This window comes from Eschscholzia californica, unplaced genomic scaffold, assembly GCF_041429995.1.
Source record: "Eschscholzia californica isolate CP2 unplaced genomic scaffold, dmEscCali1.0.p SCAF_3, whole genome shotgun sequence".
Lineage (NCBI taxonomy): Eukaryota > Viridiplantae > Streptophyta > Magnoliopsida > Ranunculales > Papaveraceae > Eschscholzia > Eschscholzia californica.
Genome location: NW_028238420.1, coordinates 47,309,896 through 47,332,007, shown reverse-complemented (window position 1 = coordinate 47,332,007; position 22,112 = coordinate 47,309,896). Strand labels below are relative to the sequence as shown.

The following is a 22,112-nucleotide window of genomic DNA, read 5'->3' as shown; positions in this document are numbered from 1 at the left end:
TCCATTTGTGAATCAGAAACACTAAACACCTATACATCTAAATGTTGTACTTGCTCTCTTTGCACAACAACCACATCTGAATCTGACTCGTCTACACCGAACATCAAGAATCGATCTTCCAAAACACAAAATCCATGAGAAATCGATTATAAGATGATTGCTATCCTAGCATTCTCATATTTACTCCTCTGACTATCTCTTCCAAGTTCCAATGAGTCCTATCACTCTGAATGCCTATAATGCAAATAACCCACAATTTCCATGATTAAAATATACCCAAAGATTTTCAACTTAAAAATACAAAAATGATACGTCAACAAAAGGTATTAAATCCTTTCACAAAAAAAAAAAACAAAAGGTATTAATTTATTAAAATGTCAATTTACATCAACTAGTCGAATTTCGTGCAATTCCTTGACGACATCTCGTTCAAAATTCAAAAGGCTATAGCACAGAAAGTTACTTCTAAACTAACAATTTTTCGACTAGAGTTTGACCATAAGAGTTAAAAGTTGTTCGTGGATCTATTAATCTTAATTTACATAGTTTCGTACTATTCGGACGTTGACAAAACTTCCTTGAAAGCATAGGGCCTCTTTGACTGACAAAAGATCATTTGGCAAAGGTAGAACTGGCCACTACATCCCCACTTGCACCATGGACATGCTATACAAGTACAATCAACATCATTCAATTGGGTTTTTATGTTTTCAGATTATATATCAATCTATACATAATCAATTACTCATTTATATATATATATATATAAATGAGCAACACTACCTAATATAAAAAAATATTCATGGTTAAAAATTTTCGTCTCTACAACTTGTTTTATCTACAACTTGACACTATAATAAAATGAATCAATGGTATTGTTTATAAGATGCTACTTGTAGTTTGTCCAGTAACCTGCAACTTGACCATGTTAGTTAAAATGCTCATGGGTACAAAAATATGTATATTTATAAGTAACATACTGATCACATGGGATAAACCCTTGAAATGGAACCCACTTTCTTGACTACAATTCAAGTTTAGCCATGAAAGTCTAGTTAAAATGTATAAATTAATCTTATACTCGTGCCATTTTTTCTTTGTTTGGATTTAAATATGTATGCCCACTTGAGCCTACTCTCTGCAATTTGATACCCATATTTTGATATTATTGAGCAAGTTCAATGCATATACTAGCTAGCTAAAGCAAGACCAGTGTTTATCTTTGTTTAACTAAGACCCTCTGTGAATTAGGTTATTGTTTTATAAGAGGGAAGTAAGTGACTAGTTTTGTGAAGAAGAAAAATATAAGGATGATAAATAGTACTAGTAAGAGTGTGATGAAGATTGCTCTTCTTGCAGTATTGTTAGTTAGTGTCTTCGTGGGAATGTCGGGTGCAGCTCGTGTTCCAGCTTCGTCGAGCACTACTGTGAAGAATGAAGATGAGCAGCAACTAGTAGTACCCACTAGGTTAGTACCGTCCCCGGCATCAGAAGCTAAAGCTACTGCTTCAAGTGACAATGTTGTATATCCGCAACGTGAGTAACTAGTTAATCCTCGATCGTCTGTTTGCTTTGTTTAGACAGCAATGACGATGAATACCAACTAAACAACAATTTTAACTAATGATATTTATTTTTTTGATGCATGTGTAAATCATGAAGATTGCAAGTGCTGCAGATGGGCAATTGTTGGTCCTGGCATCAACTGCGTTGAAATATGTTGTGATTAGCAGCAAGCGCGCGAAGAAGCAGAATGCTGCTCAACTGGTGGTGGTGGAGGACAGAACCACCATTTTGATTAGTAACTGTTTTTGTTTCATGTTTGTGTTTCTATTATGCTAGGCTGTTGCTGATTCATGTTCATGTTGGAGTGGATATAATAAAGTCAGTCTATTAGCATTGTTATCAATAAATTTTAAGTACTTGCTGGGTTTTATAGTCCATCTCTTATTAAAAAGTTCGAAACCCTTCAGATCTATCCATCCAAGAAGTCTGTGATAAAAAATTCTTACCCACACTCATAAATCGTATGTATATATATATATATGCAAAAATTCTTACCCACACTCATATATATTTATGTGTGTGTGTGTGTGCGCGCGTGTGTGTGTGTACGTGTGTGTTATATGCAAAACAATTACAAATTAACAAGGTTTTTGTATATATACATGTTTTCTATGGATTCTTTAAATCTAAAACAAAGTTGATATTGGGGGGAGGGTATGATATGATAGTAACAATATAAAGTAATTAATAGAATCGAACAATTAAACAAGAGATGTTGGATTTGGTGAATCTGGTTAAGGCTTCCTTTGCTAAACATTCTGCAGCTTCTTGTGGATCGTCTATGTGCCTTATCAAGTTTACAGCCTCCTGGTTCTTCATCACCTACACAAAAACACCCAACTCTCCATTTACATCTCCATGTCTTATGGAAATAGGATTACTAAGGATTTCGACGAAAAAAAAAAATTTATGGCCTAGACAGCTGCAACGGCTCCATATATGAAGTGTGGTAGTCACACATAGTTTAGGGGGTTTCCAGAGCATAGGCTGTATGGGCAACTTAAGCTTAGTAAGTATCAAGATCGTTTAAGTTGACTTATGGAGTCTTTGCCAGGAACAAAACTCTACACACTTCGGGTGTGGGCCGAAGATGCAAAAGGAGAGACATTATCGACTTATGGAGTCTTAAGTAATGCTGCCATGAGACCAACTCTTGCCTTGTCAAAAGCAAAACGACTACAGGCTTAAAATTCATTAACAAGAAATTTTGTGTAGTTACCTCCCAAATGCCATCGCTTGCTAGAATAAGGAACTCCGTTTCATAATCAATCTTTTCGACACTGACAGTCGGTTGTGAGCAACACTTTCGCCCCCTTCCTCTTAGGATCTTACGAAGTGTGCCTGTTTCAATAACATCACAATCAAAACTTACAAGAAAAAAAATGTATTTTTTGATATTATCAAGAATTTTCTCCATAAGAAAGGAGAAGATCTAATTTCATACCTAAAATGTTATTTAGTGACAAGCTTTTCCTAACCATTGGATTGTTTGGTTTGGATATTTGATGGGCTATACCATCCCTACAAACAACTGTTTTATAACCACCTGTTTCTGCTGCGACAACTTTCTGTCCATTGATCACAATCACAGATGTAGATCCACCATCTTGATCACCTTCATTGTGAGTTGCTCCAACTAAGTTTCTTTTGCTTGAATTATATGCCTTCCTAATTGTCTCTTTGCTTCTTCTCTTGATTTCATTCTGAAAATGCATCTTAACCAACCTTGGTAAAATTTCAAAAAAAAAAAATCTATTTGGCCTGAGCCATTATCAGACGTAGGTCCTAGCCCATGGTGTGACTTTCAAGCATGTCAGACACCGACCCAAGACATATTATATGGCGCCTTGCCTGCACTTTTATTTTCAAAGATGATACTATGCTCGAGCGGCGGATAGCTATCAAGAGATAGAAAGTTACTAGGCCTCTCCTGGCTGGCCAATTTAGCCCATTGGGCAGAGTAACATTTTGTCCATTGTTAAGACATTCATCTTCTTTAAGTAATATTGTGTTGTATACTTGTATGAAGTTAGTGCTTACCCCTTTAAGCTTCCGATCGAATAGATGGGAATTCAAGTACTTGGTAACTCTATCTCCCATTTGTGAATCAGATACACTAAACATCGATACGTCTAATTCTTGTACTTGCTCTCTCTGCACAACAATCGCATCTGAATCTGACTCATCTACGCCGAACATTAAGGATCGGTCTTCCAAAACACAAAATCCATGAGAAATGGATCTATAAGATGATTGTTTCCTAGCATTCTCATATTTGCTCCTCTGGCTATCTCTTCCAAAGAGTCCTATCACTCTGAATGCCTATTAATGCAAATAACCCACAATTTCCATGATTAAAATATACCCAAAGATTTTCAACTTAAAAAATACAAAAATCATACATCTACCTAAAAAAGCAAGGGTACCCAAACTTAGAATCAAAGACCTTCATTTAGAGTGAGCAAGTCCATCAAGAAAGAAAGAGACTTGACTCGAAACAAGGGTAGCTCATTTCATTCCTTTAGGTCTGAGTTAGGCTTTCACTTTTAGGTGGATGTATCATTTGTTGTAAGAAGTGTCCCTAATAACTAGCACACAGAAGGGGGAAAAATAGGAGTTAAATCAAAAGTAGAGAGAGATTGTTACTTTGATTAGCTTGAGATGAAGATCCTGAAAACCCATACAAGAGATTGAGTTCTACCCTTCAAACTCCTCTCCTAATTTTATCTGAAATTTCATAAAAATAAATAAAATAATAGGTTTAACAAACAAAAACAGATGAGATCTGAAACATGGGTTGATTGAAATTTTTTAGTTTAATAAGTAGAAAATGAAAATCTTAAGAAATAATAGAAGAAAAGTTTGACCTAAAAAAGAAGTTACCTTTGAGATGAAGTTGAAGAGAAAACAGAGGAGAAGAAGAACACCAAATAAGTAGGAGTAGAGAAATTCAACTAATCAACAAAGCCATGAATGAGTGAGTGATTATTAGATTTTGAATATTTATTATGAATAAATTTAGTCAAGAAGAAAGAAATCAATTAGGTTACTTAAATCCCTATTTTGGAGGATTCCTTTCCCTTAATTGATATTAATTACATTTTAATTATGGTTTATTGGAAATATGAAGTAACGGTCTGTTTTGAGAATATTTTTCAAATTTTTTACAGATCACCCACTAGTTGGCTGTTTCAGTTACTATACATATCTCATTTTTGACTATTTTAATTACAAAAATAACCTCAGTATTTGGAAAATTTACATGGTGTATTTGAAGTGTAAACATAAGTAGACAATGGTTATACTTTCTTAGCACTAGAGCAAATTAGATGTTCAAATTCACTCCTAAGCCTATAGCTAACACTGGCTTGAGTTTGGTCTTAGCAAGAGCCGAGGTGTAAGAACCAAGAACTGCATTCTTAACTGAGTCGCATGGGCACTCGAAACTCAAAAGTTGGTCTAATCCGTCTGAGGCAATAAAATAAACAGGTCCGATTCAGTTTTCGAAGTGTTTCCCAAAATTTAGTTGGAATTCGACATAACCTGCATATTAAACGTCCCCTCATTTTTTTTTTTAAGTTAAATGTCCCCTTATTTAATCAACATAACCTGCATATTAAATGTCCCCTTATATTAACCGTCCCCTTATTCAAAGGGAACAAAAGTGGTTCAATCCACATAGCAAGGAAGGACCATATGTTTGAATGACCTTCATTTATAATGATCGGACTTCTCAAAATTGTCACCAGATCCAGCCAGATTCCCACCCCTATACAATTGTAATATCGAGCTCAATTCAAGACTTCGGACCATATTTTCTACATGGTCAGAATATAACAAGAGGAAGCCTAGCTAAAAGAGTATATGATCTTCCATTTTCTACAAAAAACTGAAACCAGATTATTTTGCAAATGAGATATATATGAGTATCAAGGATCTTGTTAGAGTATAAAGATCGAGATGAATCGAGATCCGTATATATCCGAAGATATCCGTATCAACCGTCCAAGATATATGAAGACATTATTTGTACTTATCCTAGATAGAGTCCTAGGATAATAAGATACCCGAATCACTCTATAAATAGAAGTGACCTCTATGTATTTTACATTGAATTGAGTTGCATTGAGTCTTCGAGTCTGTAACCAATCAATCCCACGATTGTGGAGATAATATAATCCAGCCATTCATGGCTTTCTCCGTGGATGTAGGTCGTGATCCTCCGACCGAACCACGTAAACTATTGTGTTATTTATTTAGTTTGTATCTTCAATTCTACCGACTAACATAAATTTTCACATGGTATCAAGAGCAGGTGAATCAATCTTCATCAAGCTTCCGCAAATTCTCGATTTTTTGGATCAATTAAATTATCCTGAGCAGGTTCATCAATCCTGTTTCATCAAAAAAAAAAAAAAAATTAACTTCCACTATTTCCGACAATTTTCTTGCGTCGTGATTCTACTTTTTAATCACTTTGTCGATTTGTTCGACTCTTCTTAAAATTAGATAATCGATAAATCACCTTATCAAATTTGTATTTTTTCCAAGTTATCTTGTGATTATCAAGCTTTCCTATTCAAGTTGACTTCATGTAATTCCATCCACCTCGTCTTACCATACATGAAGAACTTAATAGATGATTCCGCAGCAAGGGAGTTTATGCTCTTCATAATTGGAACCATATTCTTTGGATTGGGCAACATAGCATTGGCATCTTCAGAACCATCCCTCTACCTTTCAATCTCAGACATCATCAAATTCTTATATCTAAATTCTCTGTTGACTAATTTATCAATCAATATTTTTGATTTTTATCTTTTAACATTAGTCTTATGACTACTCTCATATTCGTTCTATATTCATCTACGTTGTATTATTATCCTAGAGTTCAAATTTTCAAGAAATACATTGGTGAACTATCTATGTGTACATTCTCAAGTTCAAGGTTCGTAGTTTGGATTCGAGTTTTCAAATATCTAGCTCAAAATTTTTCATCAGATTTCATGATGCAAGAATATCATCTTTATTGAATCATTGTTTTCCTGATTCCATTATCAATCAAATCACTTTGTCTACTTTATTTCAATTCCAAGTTCATCGATTTGGACAAACAAACAGAGTTTTTCTTTTCAATTTGATGACAAATCAATTGTTTTTTTTTCTCGGTTTCGGACAATTTCCATTGCCCTCTTCTTCTCCATTTTTAGGCCGACGAACAACTCTCTCTACAACTTTGGACGATTCAATACTGTTCCAAAGTTAGTATCCCTCGAACAATTTGTTGCTCTCTCTCGGTTATCTCTACTTGTTGGAACCGTACTTTTCGCTAATCGATTTTCCGGCGTCTCTTTTACCAGTTAGGTTATCCGACTGGACCAGGTCCTCCTTCAATGTAGCAATCTGTTGATCTTTTTCCATGGAAGAAACCTTCGGTTGACCTTTTTCTTTCCTAACAGATTTACTTTCTCCTTCATCAGTTGTCATCACGTCAATGATAAGGCATTCATGAACATTAGCTGGGTTTAATTTCTTTTCCTACAGTATCCAATTCATTCATCTATTCACGTGGAGAACAATTATCACCAAAGTGGAGTAGTTGTCATCACCTCAATTTGAGAGGCATTGATTTTGTTATATATAATTTCCAGTTACTCAATCACATATCACTAAATCTAATATAAGCACCACTTCAGTGGATGCTTATCTCTCCTTCAAATCACTGGGTCAATTTTCTTTCTCTCCCAATTATGATTTTGATCTCATAGATGTTTTCCACATCTCCACATATTCGATGCGCTTCGAGCAATCTGTATTCCAGCTTCCACATCTCTCTCTATACTATTCGATCTCTTTCTCTCCCGATCATTCAAGATCGACAATTCACATGGTATCCGAGCAGGTTTGTTAGTCTTGTGTTCTCTTAGCTTCCACACTTTTCCGACGATTTTTTTCCAATCGTTGTGATTTCGTTATCAAATATCAAGAATCAATCAGGATATTTGAATTTTTTTTTTAGCTTCCCCTATTATCGCCGATTTTTTCGTTGTGGTATAGGGATCAAGATGAATCGCTTTGATATAGGTTCCCAAATTATTCTTGTCATTATCAAGTTCCGACGATCTTTTTTGTCGTTGTGGTGTAATCTCTCTATGTCATCTCTCTCTCCCTCACGATATCACCCGTGGGTTGTAATCTCTCCCTCATGGGTTCTCTCACGTGAGTGTGAAATTTCACATGATTTCGATACGCTATCTTTCTGTCACCTATCTCTTCTTTTTGTGACACTATGTCTTCATCATCCTCTTCGTGGATCCACCGGTTCCTCTCTTCCATCATGAACTACATCTCATTAGTTTGTTGATAAATTTGAAGCTGACCTCCCTCTAACCAAATTTTATTCAAGCTCGAGAAAGAAAGAAAGAAAAGAAGAAAAGAATGAGATTCAAGCTTACGAAAGACAAAAATATTATATCAAGTTTATGTGCGATTACAAGTTCAAGTTGCAGACAAAGAATTCAGCATCATTGGCAATTGTTCGACATTAAACAAAAGTTAAAATTCAAGTTCAAGTTCAAGTTCAAGTTTGAATCAAATCATATGCGAGCAAAATTCATCTTTTCCAAGTTCAATCTTCAAGTTGGAAACTTCACAAGCTCCGTATTCCAACTTGAGGGGGAGTGTTAGAGTATAAAGATCGAGATGAATCGAGATCCGTATATATCCGAAGATATCCGTATCAACCGTCCAAGATATATGAAGACATTATTTGTACTTATCCTAGATAGAGTCCTAGGATAATAAGATACCCGAATCACTCTATAAATAGAAGTGACCTCTATGTATTTTACATTGAATTGAGTTGCATTGAGTCTTCGAGTCTGTAACCAATCAATCCCACGATTGTGGAGATAATATAATCCAGCCATTCATGGCTTTCTCCGTGGATGTAGGTCGTGATCCTCCGACCGAACCACGTAAACTATTGTGTTATTTATTTAGTTTGTATCTTCAATTCTACCGACTAACATAAATTTTCACAGATCTTAACAAAAACTAGAACTCAGTTAGAAACTAATACTCTGTTCTGATTGCAAAAACGATGACCCAATATAATTAAGTTTTTACCCAACAGTATTGGTACAAAACTAAACCAAAAACAAGTAGTAGCTAAAATCTATGTTCCAAAAATCAATGATGAATCGAAATCTTATGCGTTCTGCTTCTTTAGCTTTGAGAGCTCTTGTTGGATCGCTCCACCTCTCTGCACAAGAATAGTAGTCAAACGCCAGATATACTAGAACGTACCTTGATCTTTGCCAGCATAAGCTTGAATCTGTCGAAGTCACTCAGAGCAGCCCTCCTTTTCTGAACAATCAGTTTCCTGCCCCAAGAGCTGTTCTCCCATTTGTTCTTAACATCTGAAATCGCGATAAAGTAGTTCAGTATTAGAATATGAAAGCGTTAAAGTTTAAACTCAAACTTTAACTTGTTTGCCGAAAATGAACAAAAAAAGTTTGTCACTCACCTCCTGCCTCCAAGGCCTCAACTAAAGCCTTCTTTTTTGGGACTCTGCCGATGTCAATTTTGATATCAGTCAACGTGAGTCTCTTGAAGTTCATTTGGCTTCTAACCATGTCAGGTGCATCAACAAGAGCCTGTCACCTTTCAGCCCATCACAAAATCATGAGCCAAATACTCCTTTCGCTTCAAATTTAATACAACGACAAATCCTTCAGTTAAAGGCATAGCTATTCAAGACAAACGCCTAAAATCTAAGCATTGTTTTGACAAATTTCTACAGTCTAATCAAGTAAGACGGATAAATGAATCCACGAGATACGACCCACAATGACAACTAAACATAAAATTACACAATTAAGAGGGCAGCTAAAATTTTCGGAGATAAGAACCGGAAAGGCAGATCATTTTATCTACAAAGAAAAGCTAACAGTTTATTTGGTATATTTCGGGTCTAAACACAACATATGCATTGCGGCGATCAAAGGTTAGTCACAGTTCGCATTCTTCTATCCATTGCGGCGATCAAAGGTTGGACTCTTCATCAACTCGATGTCAACACTGCATTCCTTCAAGGTGATCTTCATGAAGAGGTCTTCATGAAACTTCCACCTGGTTTTTCAAAATAGGGAGAGTCCAAAGTTTGGCGACTCCGTAAATCTCTTTATGGCCTTAAACAAGCCTCTCGTCAATGGTTTTCAAAATTTTCTTCCGTTCTACTTAAGAAGGGTTTCCCTCAGTCTCTCTCCGATTACTCACTTTTTTTGTTTCACACTTCTACCACATCTATCTATGTTCTGGTTTATGTGGACGTTATTGTTATCACTGGAAATAATAATTCGGCCATCTCGGCACTTAAGACATTTCTTAATAAAACATTTTCCCTCAAGGATCTCGGACGACTTCAATACTTTCTGGGTATTAAAGTCTCTCATTCTTCTAAAGGTATTTTTCTATGTCAAAGAAAATATACCCTCAACATTCTCAATGATTCTGGATTGACCGCATCACGTCAATCTGCTTTCCCGATGGAACAAAAACTTCGCTTAAGTCCGTCAGATGGTGATTCTCTTCTTGAACCTTCTATCTATCGTCGTGTGATCAGGCGTCTACTCTATCTCACTGTAAATCGTCCAGATATTAGTTATGCGGTTAATAAACTTAGCCAATTCTTACAACATCCGACTAACATTCATCTTGATGCAGCACATCGCATTCTTCGCTATCTAAAGAGTTCACTCAATCATGGCCTCTTTCTTTCGGGCACCTGTTCGCTCCATGTCTCGGGCTACAGTGATTTTGACTGGGCCGGTTGTCCAACAACCAGAAGGTCGACTACTGGATATTTCACTATGCTTGGTTCCAACCCTCTGTCCTAGAAATCCTAGAAACACCCCACAGTTGCAAAATCATCCGCTAAAGCTAAATATCGCTCCCTTGCTAATCTCGCCTGTGAATTACAATGGATCAAATTTCTTCTTCATGATCTGGGAATTACTCATTCATCTCCTATGTCCGTTTATTGTGATAATCTTGCGGCGCTTCACATCGCCGGCAATCCCGTTTTTCATGATTGAACAAAACATATTGAAATTGATTGTCATTTCATTCGTGAGAAGATTAAAGACAACACAATTGCCCCCCAATTTACACCGACTGCTGAACAACTTGCAGACATAATTACTAAACCTCTCGGTGCCGAAGCTTTCACGAAGACAATTGGCAAGTTGGGCATCGTCTCCATCTCTGCTCCAACTTGAGGGGGAGTATTAAAGGCACTCACTCGGACTCTACTGACTCGGCAGTGATGACCAACAGTCACACTCGGTCAAACCAAAATTTATGATTTTATGTAACAAGGATTGGTTAAGATCTTAGGTAGAGTTTGTTTATATTCCATGTATATCTCAAATGTATTTGCTTAAACCCTAAATGTAATTACTATATAAACACATATAGGAATTAATAATAAACTTCTCGAGAATCCAAACTCTCTGACTCTATCTCTCTCACTCGAATCCTCTAATACAACTCGGTTTCTATATTAATAAGAATTGGTTTTACAATTCTACTCTTTTTGGCACATATAGGAAGTGCCAAAAAGAGAATGAGACGAAATATCATTTATTCTTTATTTGTGAGGGGACACAACCTATATGGGAACAGTTGCTCCAGAAACTGCGTTTTAACAGTTGCTTCAGAAACTGGGTTTTGTTCAACGTAGTGCCGAAAATTGGGAGATAGAAATTCAGTGGCGCATCTCGCTATTTATGAGCCCCTCGTTGAAGAGTCAGCTAGGCCGATTGATTTCTAATGCCTACATCTATCATATTTTGTCGGGAATGAAACAAATTAATTTTTGAAGGAAAATGTCGGCCTACAACGGAAGTCTTGAGAGAAATAATTGAAGAAGTCACAATGAAAATTAGCAACGGGACGAAGAGGATTGAAGCTAGTATAGAGACCAGCAATATAATGGAGAATTGGAATTTAAGTCTCAATATAGCATACTCAAAGGTCAGTTCTATCCAGTGGATTGGGCCAAGCCCAAGTACTTTCCTTATCAACACGGATGGGCCTCTAGATAATGACACCGCAGAATGTGGAGCCATTATCCGCGATCAAACAGGACGAATTCTAGCAGAAGCCACGACAATGACATCGAAGCAGACTATATTCTTTCATGAACTCCAAGGAGTGGAGTTAGGCTTAAGACTAGCCATTGATCAGGAACTTGATAATTTTGAAATTAGACTGGGACTCGGCTAATGTTGTTTCCTTTCTCACAAAACAGGCACAATTGGCTCTTTGAAAAGCAAAGAAGCTGTGGAGAAGAGTAAAAAGATTGCGGGAGAGGTTCACTAGTGTAATGGTGGCCCACACTTATAGGAAGTTAAACCACGCCACAGACTACTTGGGAAAAATGAGAGTACGCGCCGGTAATTATAAGGCCCAAAATGGGGAAGTTAAAGAGAATCAGGCCCAATACTAAATAATAATGAGGAAAAAACCCAGTAGATAAAAATACAATTTTACCCTCCAAAATGAAATTTTTCGCTCAAATCAACGTCAAAAACAATTTTGAAAATTTCTGAACAATTCTTGGTTTGCTCTCGACAATTTTGTAAATTTCTGAACAAATCTTAGTTTGTCTCAACAATTTGTAAATTTTTGAACAAATTCGTTCTTGCTTAGACATTGTTTTGCCAAAATATTTCGCATTTTTCTCTTTTGCATTTTACATAGACAAACTGACACAAACATTTTGGCTACAACATTTTTCGATTTGTCTTGTGAAAAAATAAATGATTTTGGCATTTTTTGTTTTGCTTTCGACATAAATATAAAGACTAAAGCATTTTTTTTGTTTGTCCTTTACAAAAATTAAAATGTTATGTATATTATCCTTTGTATTTAACAAATCCGTTAACGAACCAATAATATTTTGACTAATACATTATATATGTTGTTAAGAACACAATTATATATGACACCAACATTTTATAATAAGTCGGGACATTATTATAGATATTGTCAACATTTTATAACAACACAATGATATATGAGTTTCAACAAAAAAAAAAAAAAAAAAAACACAATGATATATGTTGTCAACATATAAAGGTAAAAATGGAATTATGAAAAAAATATGTTGTCTTGTTAACAACATAATTACATATGTTGTGAACATTTTGAAAAATGTTCAAAAAATAGGTTTTTTTGACTTTATTATTTTTGAGTGGATTTTTTTTCTTATTAGGGTCTAGATTTTTGGGTTTTTCACTCATTTTTTCCAACCGGGTTAATGTAAAGGCACCTTTACCTTTTTTTTTTTTTTTTTTTTTTATGAGATAAGGCATCTTAACTTAGGTTTGTTTTATTTCGTTTTTGTTTTTTTCGCTCTTGTATTCGGAATGGGCCCTTACCCAGCTTACCTTAATAAAAGGAAAAAAAAAAAAGTGTCTTAAGTTAGCTAACATCAGGACAGAGTCCCTTCAGGCAAAAGAACATAGCTGAGTCGCCACACGCCTAACCCATTTGGCCTGCTTTTTACCCATAATTTTCCAATCTCTCCACATCGTAAAAATGAGCCATCAGGTCCATCTCTAGTCACTTCTTCATCTTGATTACCTCACTTTAAGTAATACTAATGATCATCAAAGCCATGGCAAAGCCTTTCCTTTTAGTTATAATAGTAATCATCGAAACACATCGACCCCGTAGACCTGACAGGCTGGTAGGGGAAGTAGCTACCCCCACGCCTCACCAGACCTTATGAAATAGCAAGCCCTTCTCATCTCCATCCAGCTCATTAGTAAGTAAAGTATAAGTAGGGAAGTGAGGTCTTCACTATTGGAAAATTTGGAACTTGATGGAACTAGATGTTGATAATTTAGGTTTTATTTTGACTCTCACTGTACGTACATTATGCTAGCAAGACGAACATCAGATTACTTCTTCAAGAATCAGAAGGTAAAGACTCTTTAATTCAATCAATCATATAATTAGAAAGTCTAAGGTAAGCGTTCTGAAACTAGAGAAACATGGCAAAAACACTCCAAATAACATCTAAACACACTGAATATAACAGTACAGTATTAAAGAGAATACTAGGAGAACAAGTATCAAAATACTAGTTATGAACTTCAGAGAGACAAAAAAGTAACTAGGGCTAAGCACTCAACGAGTGAAAAACCGGAGTCTCTTCTCTTTTGCAATCTTCTCCAGGTTGTTGCTGGCAATCCAGTCTTCCACGTGTTCTTCTATTAGGAAACTTCCAGCCTCCGTAACTTTTTGAACTAAAATTAAATAAGAGAAAAGATAATTAAATAAAATACTATACATTTAAAATTTATATAAACGGGTTACGATCCTACCTCTCACTAGCCCCCCAGTCGAATTGCAAACCTTGGTTGTTTCTGCCATAGCCATTTTTATCATGGCTATGGTCTCATCTTCACTTTGGTTCTCTATGTCAGATGGCCAACCTCTCAATATGTTTCTAGTAACATCTGGCGTGTTACCCAAACATGTATATACTTCTACTTCTTCGTAAGCCGTTTTGTCCCAGGTACTTAGTTCAAATAATTTAGGTTCTCCACTGATGTACCCTCCAACAAAGCAAACAGAATGGTCATTGTCATTCTTAGACTTATTATACTTGAAATAAGGTAACATATGAATGACGACCTTCATGAGTGTTAAATTCTCATTTCTGTCCTTCATTTTACTTTTTAATTTCTCAATAGCTTCACGAGATTGATCATGTTTTCCTCCGCAGGCTATTACGACTCCATCAGAGACTCGAAACACTTTTTCTCTCTCACTAGATATTGGACAAATGTTACGATATGTACCGTAGCCATCTGCAGCCATAAAAACTCCTTTACATGTTTTTACTGCAATGATTGTTGTACCATGTTCCTCCTACAAAAACAAAAACTCATATTACTACAGTCTACAGTTAAGCAACAAAGTTAGATGGTTTTAACTAAGTCATCTATCTTATACCTCGGTAAGAAGATTCTGCAAATATGTTGGAGTTAACTTTATGGTGTCTGAAATGTGTTTGCCAGCAACTTCTGTAAAAACATGGGCACATAGATATAATGAGACAAATAATTAATTTGATGTCCCATCTCATTTGTTTTAGCCAATTCCTCCAAGAGTACGATTCACTTTGTGGGCAGCAGCTCTACAAAGCCTTCCCACGAATGATTAACTCAGAAGAAGAGGATGATCAGGATAAACCGTTGTACAAGAAGAATTGGTCAATCACTTGGTCCTACACAGCAGGAACTCTAACATCAAATGGTGTTGTCCACGAGATATAGTAGGAACTCTAGAGCAATGGGAACATCTAATGAAGCCAAAAGACAGCAGGGAGGTTTGGAGTATGACCTTTGTGGCCATCATATGGTGTATATGGAAGGAACGGAACAACAAATACTAGTGCAAGCGATATAAAACAATGCACAATGCCAAATACTAGTGCAAGTGATATAAAACAATGCACAATGCCTAAACTAAATGATGACACTTAAAATGACTCGAAATGTTATGAGAAGACACTTATCTAAACCTAGGACTGCTAACTATGCAATAACTTATAGTTTAAGCTTGCTGGAGTTTTGTAAACACTTGATGTGCAATGCAATATGACGATTTCAGCCGACATCTTCACAAAAGGGTTAGTTTAGGCTTATAATCTTACGAAGAACTTTGTGATTATGGCATTTTTCTCTCAATAATATATTAGAAGGATGAAAACATGAATGAAAAATGAGGTACCTTTAATGTTCCAGAAAGAATGAATTGCCTTGCATTTGGAAAGGCAGTCTTCAGCATCCTGCCAGCATGTTAAGCTGGTGTAGAATTCAACGACATATTGTTGCATCTCCTGCCAAAATAATTTGTTTGCTCAAGTAGTTCGTGTCATTTGTACAATCACGAACTAAATTTTTGGGGTTTGCTACAATGACGTCTTTAAGGTGTCGTTTGGCAACCAAAGTATAAGTACTTTTGCTTGTAGTAGAAGTTCTTTTGCTTTAAAAAAGTTTCAAAAGTATATGCGGCAAAAATGTTACTTATAAGTAAAAAGGTCAAAATGTTAGTTTGGTAATCCAATTTATTTTTGATAATTTTACTTTTCTATTACTCATAGAGATACTTGATTTTAATGAATTTATTTATGATTTCCACGATTACTCTTGTATACGAAGTGGTGGTGATATTGTCGGTAGTGGCGGTGGCGGTGCCTTGAAGGTATGGTTATGGGGTTTGGTGGTGGTTGAGGTATGATTGTGGTCGTAGAGGAATGATGGTGGCAGTGGCGGTGGTGGTGGAGGTATGATGATGGTGACGGTGGTGAAAGTACGGTGGTGCTCGAAGTATGGTGGTAGTGGTGTGGTGGTTGAGATACAATGGTGGTGGTGGAGGACGTATGGTGGTGGTGGACGTATGGTGGTGGTGGATAAGATATATTGGTGGTAATGACGGAGATATGGTGGTGGTGGACGTATGGTGGTGGTGGATAAGATATGTAGGTGGTAATGATGGAGATATGGTGGTGGTGGTATAGTGATGTAGAACGCAGCGGAATTTAAGAATAAAATAAACTAATACGAAGAACGGTAAAATAACGATTAAATAACTCTAAATAACTGTAAACTCGATTAAACTTGATTGGGTTTTCTCTTCAACATCGGAATAATGGACAAACTAGATATCCTTTTATAGGATTCTGGACTTTCCTAGATAGACTTGAATTAGACTTTCCTAAATAAATAAAATACTGCAACTTCCTAAATAACTAGACTCAAATCTGGACCTTTCCAATTATTGGAAATACTAAAATAACATAATTTCCTAAACCTAAATTCTCTAATAATCATACTAAAATTGGGACTTCCTAAAGCTACTCTCCATGGCCGGATGGCCCATGGCCCGGTTTAGTCATGGAAAAAGCCTCCACGCCGGGTGCCCCTGCATCATATAGTGTTGGTGGCGGTAGGTATAGTGGTGGTGGTGGTAGGTATAGTGGTGGTGATGGTGGATAAAATATGTGGGTGGTGGTGTTGAAGGTACGGTGGTGGTGGTGAAGGTACGGTGGTGGTGGTGAAGGTATGGTGGTGGTGGAGGTACAAAGGTGGTTGTAGTTGAGGTGTGGTGGAGGTGTATGGCAGTGGTGTTAGTGATGGAGGTATGGTGGTGGTGGAGCTGCGAAGGTGGTGGTTAAGGTGTGTTGGTGGAGGTGTAAGGCGGTGGTTAAGGTGTGGTGGTGGTTGAGGTATGGTGGTGGGGGAGATGCAATTGTTGTTGAGGTGGTGGTGGAGGTACAATGGGATGGTAGAAGTTTAGTTGTGGTGGTGGAGCGGAGGTAGACGAAGAAAAAAAAAATCGTCAAGTAAAATTTATGTATGTGTTGTACTTAAGTTACTTTAAAGTCAAAAGCTAAAAAATTTAACTTCAAAAGAAAGTCAAATTCTAACTTAAGTGAAATTCAAATCAAAATCATTTGTAGAAAAGTCATCCCTCCTAGGGTTGGGTTTTTCGTGTGGGCTAGAGTTCCTACGGTAGATTCGTTAAAAAGAAAAGGATTCTCCCTGTCTAACAGATGTGTGCTGTGCAAGGACCGGAAGGAAAGCCTAGATCATCTGTTCCTTTCATGCCCTATAGCTAGCTCTATCTGGAACTACTTCATAGCCTCCTTCAAGGTCCTTTGGTGCAGACCGGAGACAATAAAACAAGTACTAGAACAGTGGGAGGGCCTTTACAAGAGCAAGAAAAGAAGGAAGGTGTCAGAGGCACTACCATTGGACATTATTTGGAACCTTTGGATGGATCGAAACAACAAGGTATTCAAGGATTCAAACCCAAACACCAACATAGATGTGGAAGACATCAAAGGCACTTTATATTCTTGGATAAAAAGTGTTGACACTTTTAGGCACATTTCTTACATTGATGTTGTAATAAATTGGGAGGTGTGGATTTCGTGAGATGTCCACTCCCTGGCCTTGTCTTTTGTAAATAGTTTCTTTTTTCTATATATTCAATCAGAGTTTCAATAAAAAGAAAAAACTTCAAAGTTAAAAGCTAAAAATTTTAACTCAAGTGAAGTCAGAAATTCAAACCTTGGAAGTGGTTATTTTAACTTCTGAAATTTCGTTCTTTCTTTGAACAACATTTAGTATCTTAGAGAATATTTTGACAGCGTTCCTTAGTTGAACCTGCGCAATCTGGAGTTTAGCTTTAGTACGCGATAATTTTTCTTGAGGCCATTTCCCAGTTTGATTAAGAGTAGAATCAACGATAACTTCGGCATTCGCAAATCGTCTTCTAGCTGATAGTATCAGTGTCATCATAATCAAACCCTTAATACCGGGTTCATCTTCCAGGTTTAGCAACTGCTTTCCATAATATATAGCATCATCCAAACTTCTCTGCTCAAGATATATCATACAACTAGCACCACTACCTATTTGTTCACATGTTCCTACCTTTGATTTTAGCTTTGTGCGCGCAAGAATTACATTTGTTTCTGCATAACTGAGTGCCTCCCCAGAAATCTTTGAAGCCAGTAATTGAGTATGAGTGCAATTAGGATACTCCGAGCCACTTGATAATTGCCTGATCAGTTGATTAAGAGCATTCATGTCTTCACTTTCCTCTGAACCCAAAATCCAAGGAAGCAATTCGTCAATAAGATCGGTGAAGCACCTTAATGCCCCTGACATGGATAAGGCATAGTAAAGATGATCAATGATTGATACATCCCACTCAATTCTTTCGAGAGCAAAATTCCTCAAAAGAGTCGAAAGAATTAAAATTGCTTCCTCTGTATTGTTTCCTGGTACAAAGGATCCTTCAATTTTATAACGAAGGATTGGAGGACTAGCGTCAGTGCCACTGTAAAGAAGAAAAATGGCAAAGTCCTTTTGTATTCTTGCAGTAGTATCTGCATCAAGATTCCAATCATGAAGAAGGGCTAGTCGATATGATGAGATAGCTTCATTAGAATCACCTGCAAGTCTCCACAATTCTGGAAGCAACTCGACAACCTTGTGCAATTGATGAGAAATTTCGAAATTTTTGGCCACACTTTCTGTTGAAGAAGATTTGAAAGTGTCCAGAACATCTTTTAAAGATTCAGCAGCCTCTGCACATAAATATTAGAGATGAATTAATCGGTGTAGGACTGCTTTATTGTCACTTGTTTGAGATGTCAAAATTTCTAGAGTCCTTCAAACAAAAAGGCTTTGAACATGTTGAGATCATCTTCTAACTTTTCTAATCTTGCTAGCTAGGTAGGTAGGTATATAACCAAGGATAATCCTAACATCCATCTGAATTCTACTTATTACTTTCATAATCACTCGGTAATAAATTTGTTTTTACAACTTAATTTGATAGACCTAGACATGATACCAACTCAACATTGACAAAGTTGTACATTCTAGAGTTCTACTAACACAAATCAATGGTGATCTTCACGTCAGGTTAACATTTTCCTTTTATCTACGTACTACAGAAACAAATCAATGGTGATTTTCACGTCAGGTTAACATTTTCCTTTTATCCACGTACTACAGAAACAAATCAATGGTGACCTCCAAGTTTCATCAACAAATCAATGGCTGTTTTCAAGCTTCAGATGAAACTTGGAGAAGAAGAATACAACTCTTAGACTAAAAACTCAGCTACAAACTACAATAAAGTTCATCAACATCAGGATCCTAGATGATTAACCTTTACTAAATTGACTACATAGTACATACTAGAGTCTTAATCAAACAAATCAGTTAAGACAACTTTTTCCCTTTTATCTACTAGTACAGAAACCTCAAAAACAAATCAATGGTGATCTTCAAGCTTCAGAGGAAACTTAGGAGAAGAAAATTTCAACTGATAGACTAAAAAACTGAACTACAAAAAACTGGACAACATTTTACCTGCATATTTTCCCGCACATTTCAAGGAAATAGCTTTCTCTAAAATCTTATCAGTAAGCATTTCCGATTTTTTCAGACAGAGAAAGAGAAGACAAGAGAATGAAGGGAAAGCTGGTATGTTTTAATAAGGTCGGGGGTTTTGGGCATAAAGACTTGTTCAACTATTAGTTTTATTTAGAGGGAATGGGTGAAAGGCCCTAAGTTAAGCCCAAAATAAGGGCCCGATCTAAAGTTGGGAAAAAATGTAAAAGAGGTCCTCTGTGTCAGATCTGAATTTGGAGAAACCAAATACCCTTACTTTTTTAACAAAATTACGATTCGTGCCACTCAAAAATTACGAATCATGCCACTCAATATTTATGATACTTGCCACTCAAATTGCCCAGGAAACGCGAAAAAATCTGAAAAATTCGGCCCGATGTGACAGTTGCAGGTGGAGGCGTCCCATCTCCATCACTCTCTCTCTCCCACACCTTTACTCCAGCAAAACGTTCACTCTTCTTCTATTAACTTCACTCAGAAACCGTTCCCTCTCTCAAAAACCACCAGCCATTAAAGAACCAGAAGCCATAAAATCCCTCTAAAATCAGCCCTCTTTCACCTGATTTCAGTTCATAAACAGAAGCCAAGAAGGAACGGTTTTCTCTCTCTCATCTCAGCCCTCTTTCACCCGATTTAAGTTCAGCCCTCTTTCACCTGATTTCATTTCAAAGGTAGGTTTTCTCTCTCTCTCTCTCTCTCTCTCTCTCTCTCTCTCTCTCTCTCTCTCTCACTCTCACTCTATATCATGAACATACGTTATTGTTATTTTCTCTGGTAATTTTTCATTCAAAAAGCCCTAATGTTCTAAATTTTTTTTTCTCTCTCTCTATCTATCTCTATATCATGAACAACTAAGAGATTTCGTTACTGTGTGATATTACTTTGTTTTGGACAGATGGTAAAGCCTACTTCATCAAAACAATCAAGTAAGAAAGTATCCATTGATGAACCTCGGTCTAGCAGATCGAAGACAGTTATTGAAGAACAAGTAAGTAGAAGAATGAGCCCTAGAAAAAAGGTATGTAACTGAAAACTTTAAATATTTTCTGTTTCATAAACTTATTCCGAGTACATAATAATGTTTCCTGTAGATTGATCTGTTTCATAAAGTTGTGTACTGGTACAACCAAATAGTTCCAGTAAACCAGTTGATTTTTTTACACTGGATAGTTTCAAAAAAATTATCCAGAATACGTAACTATGTAAGACACAGATAAATTTCCAAAAAAAATCAACTCTTTCTTATGTGAGTGGTTTGCAGTTTTCTTTTTTATAAAGCTGTATATTTTACATAGAGGAATTCGCAGAAAATTTTACTACGTACTAGTACAACAAAATAGTTGCAGTAAACCAGTTGATTTCTGGTAGAACAAAATAGTTGCAGTAAACCAGTTGATTTCCTGTACACTGAATGGTTACCGTAGTTAAGTTTTATTTATGAAACACACAGATGATTGCCCGAAATTCAATTCTTTCTAATGTCAATAGTTTGCAATTTTTTCAGGTCTCACAAGATGATACCTTAACAGTGGTGCCACAAACAAAAGGAAAGAGAAAAATGGCAAATGTAAAACCTGAAGGAAGGCCAAAAAAGAAGACACAACAAGCTGTACCTGAAGGTGACTCTGCAAGGGCCTGGGTTGGCTCTCCAAGTGAGCCAAAAAATAGACCCGAAAATTTGGCGACCAAGTTGTCCAAGGAGTACAAGATTTCTCTTAAAAACACATGGACCCAGTTGTAAGGTGGTCTTTGTTGAAAATAACAGAAACGTTTGACGAGAAACTAGCCAGTCTGACATCTGAACAGGTATAAAATAACATTTACATACCAGTAAACTTGTGGGTTTAATGTAAACTAACTTATGTACTAGATACTTTTTGGTTTACTGGAAACTGTTTAGTTTACTGGAAACTTTTCGATTTACTGGAAACTTATTGGTTTACTGATATGGTTATTACTGAAATGTTTTTCATTTTCTTTCAGGTAAGTGAAGCTCTTGTTTTCCCCCTCAACGAAGAAGAAACCAAGTTGGTGCAAACAATAGAGACCAAGTCCAACGTAAGTGACTTCATTCTTGAGATTGACCAACTTAAGCTAAGAAATGACCAGCTGGAGAAAGAGAATGAAAAGCTTAGGAAAGAAAATGAAGAACTTCAGGCAGAAGTGGCAGAAGCTATTGAAGAGAGGGACGATGCATTCAAAGGATATTCAGATCTACTGGCAGAGGGAATGATTCCAGTAGCCATATCTTCGATCAGCTGAAGGCATTTTAGTGCCTATAATGAAAATGAATACAGAGAATGCACCAGAACAACAACAGGAGGCTCAGGAGAAAGAGGAAAAAGAGGAGAAAGTAAAGGAAAAGGGTAAAGAGAGTAAGGAAGTTTCAGGAAAAGAAGTTGCAGCAAAAGGTAAAGAAGTTGAAGGAAAGGAAGATAAGGGAATAGGTAAAGAAGTTGCAGGAAAGGAAGTAAAGAAAATTGCAGGAAAGGAAGATAAGAAAAAAGGTAAAGTGAGTAATGAGGAAAA

The 22,112-nt window shown here is 36.5% G+C and overlaps 3 protein-coding genes and 1 long non-coding RNA gene across 4 annotated transcripts; 1 reads left to right on the top strand and 3 right to left on the bottom strand.

Moving 5' to 3' along the window:
• The first annotated feature begins 1,185 nt into the window (after positions 1-1,185).
• LOC147551014 (uncharacterized) lies at positions 1,186-1,899 on the top strand. The gene is made up of 2 exons (XR_015238257.1): positions 1,186-1,536; positions 1,663-1,899. It is a non-coding gene; the product is annotated as an uncharacterized LOC147551014 (long non-coding RNA).
• Positions 1,900-2,153: 254 nt separating this feature from the next.
• On the bottom strand, positions 2,154-4,674 carry LOC147551013 (Protein phosphatase 2C family protein). The gene is made up of 6 exons (XM_086668831.1): positions 4,450-4,674; positions 4,213-4,293; positions 3,607-3,888; positions 3,011-3,269; positions 2,786-2,907; positions 2,154-2,388 (listed from the first exon to the last, which is right to left on the bottom strand). Exons 2-6 carry the CDS (start codon positions 4,246-4,248, stop codon positions 2,251-2,253), a joined length of 837 nt encoding a protein of 278 aa, XP_086524957.1. The 5' UTR covers positions 4,249-4,293; positions 4,450-4,674; the 3' UTR covers positions 2,154-2,250.
• A 3,938-nt stretch (positions 4,675-8,612) lies between these two features.
• Positions 8,613-9,220, bottom strand: LOC147551012 (large ribosomal subunit protein eL14y-like). Its single transcript, XM_086669417.1, has 3 exons — positions 9,095-9,220; positions 8,875-8,987; positions 8,613-8,830 (listed from the first exon to the last, which is right to left on the bottom strand). The coding sequence occupies exons 1-3, from the start codon at positions 9,201-9,203 to the stop codon at positions 8,777-8,779; spliced, it is 276 nt and encodes a 91-aa protein (XP_086525543.1). The 5' UTR covers positions 9,204-9,220; the 3' UTR covers positions 8,613-8,776.
• A 4,336-nt stretch (positions 9,221-13,556) lies between these two features.
• LOC147551011 (protein NPGR2-like) lies at positions 13,557-19,686 on the bottom strand. Its single transcript, XM_086668829.1, has 6 exons — positions 19,542-19,686; positions 17,724-18,748; positions 15,379-15,487; positions 14,599-14,669; positions 13,965-14,514; positions 13,557-13,886 (listed from the first exon to the last, which is right to left on the bottom strand). Exons 1-6 carry the CDS (start codon positions 19,600-19,602, stop codon positions 13,768-13,770), a joined length of 1,935 nt encoding a protein of 644 aa, XP_086524955.1. The 5' UTR covers positions 19,603-19,686; the 3' UTR covers positions 13,557-13,767.
• Positions 19,687-22,112: the final 2,426 nt, after the last annotated feature.

Excerpts from the sequence above, each read along its gene's own strand:
- LOC147551012 (XM_086669417.1), bottom strand. The coding sequence starts at position 9,203 with ATGGTTAGAAGCCAAATGAACTTCAAGAGACTCACGTTGACTGATATC. Across the intron at positions 8,988-9,094 it reads TGAGGCCTTGGAGGCAGGAG|ATGTTAAGAACAAATGGGAG; the intron begins GTGAGTGACAAA and ends TCGCGATTTCAG. Across the intron at positions 8,831-8,874 it reads TTATGCTGGCAAAGATCAAG|AGAGGTGGAGCGATCCAACA; the intron begins GTACGTTCTAGT and ends ATTCTTGTGCAG.
- LOC147551013 (XM_086668831.1), bottom strand. The coding sequence starts at position 4,248 with ATGGGTTTTCAGGATCTTCATCTCAAGCTAATCAAA. Across the intron at positions 3,889-4,212 it reads TTCATCTCAAGCTAATCAAA|GCATTCAGAGTGATAGGACT; the intron begins GTAACAATCTCT and ends TTGCATTAATAG. Across the intron at positions 2,389-2,785 it reads CAAGCGATGGCATTTGGGAG|GTGATGAAGAACCAGGAGGC; the intron begins GTAACTACACAA and ends GTTTTTGTGTAG.
- LOC147551011 (XM_086668829.1), bottom strand. The coding sequence starts at position 19,602 with ATGCTTACTGATAAGATTTTAGAGAAAGCTATTTCCTTGAAATGTGCG. Across the intron at positions 14,515-14,598 it reads TGCAGAATCTTCTTACCGAG|GAGGAACATGGTACAACAAT; the intron begins GTATAAGATAGA and ends TTGTTTTTGTAG. Across the intron at positions 13,887-13,964 it reads GACTGGGGGGCTAGTGAGAG|TTCAAAAAGTTACGGAGGCT; the intron begins GTAGGATCGTAA and ends ATTTAATTTTAG.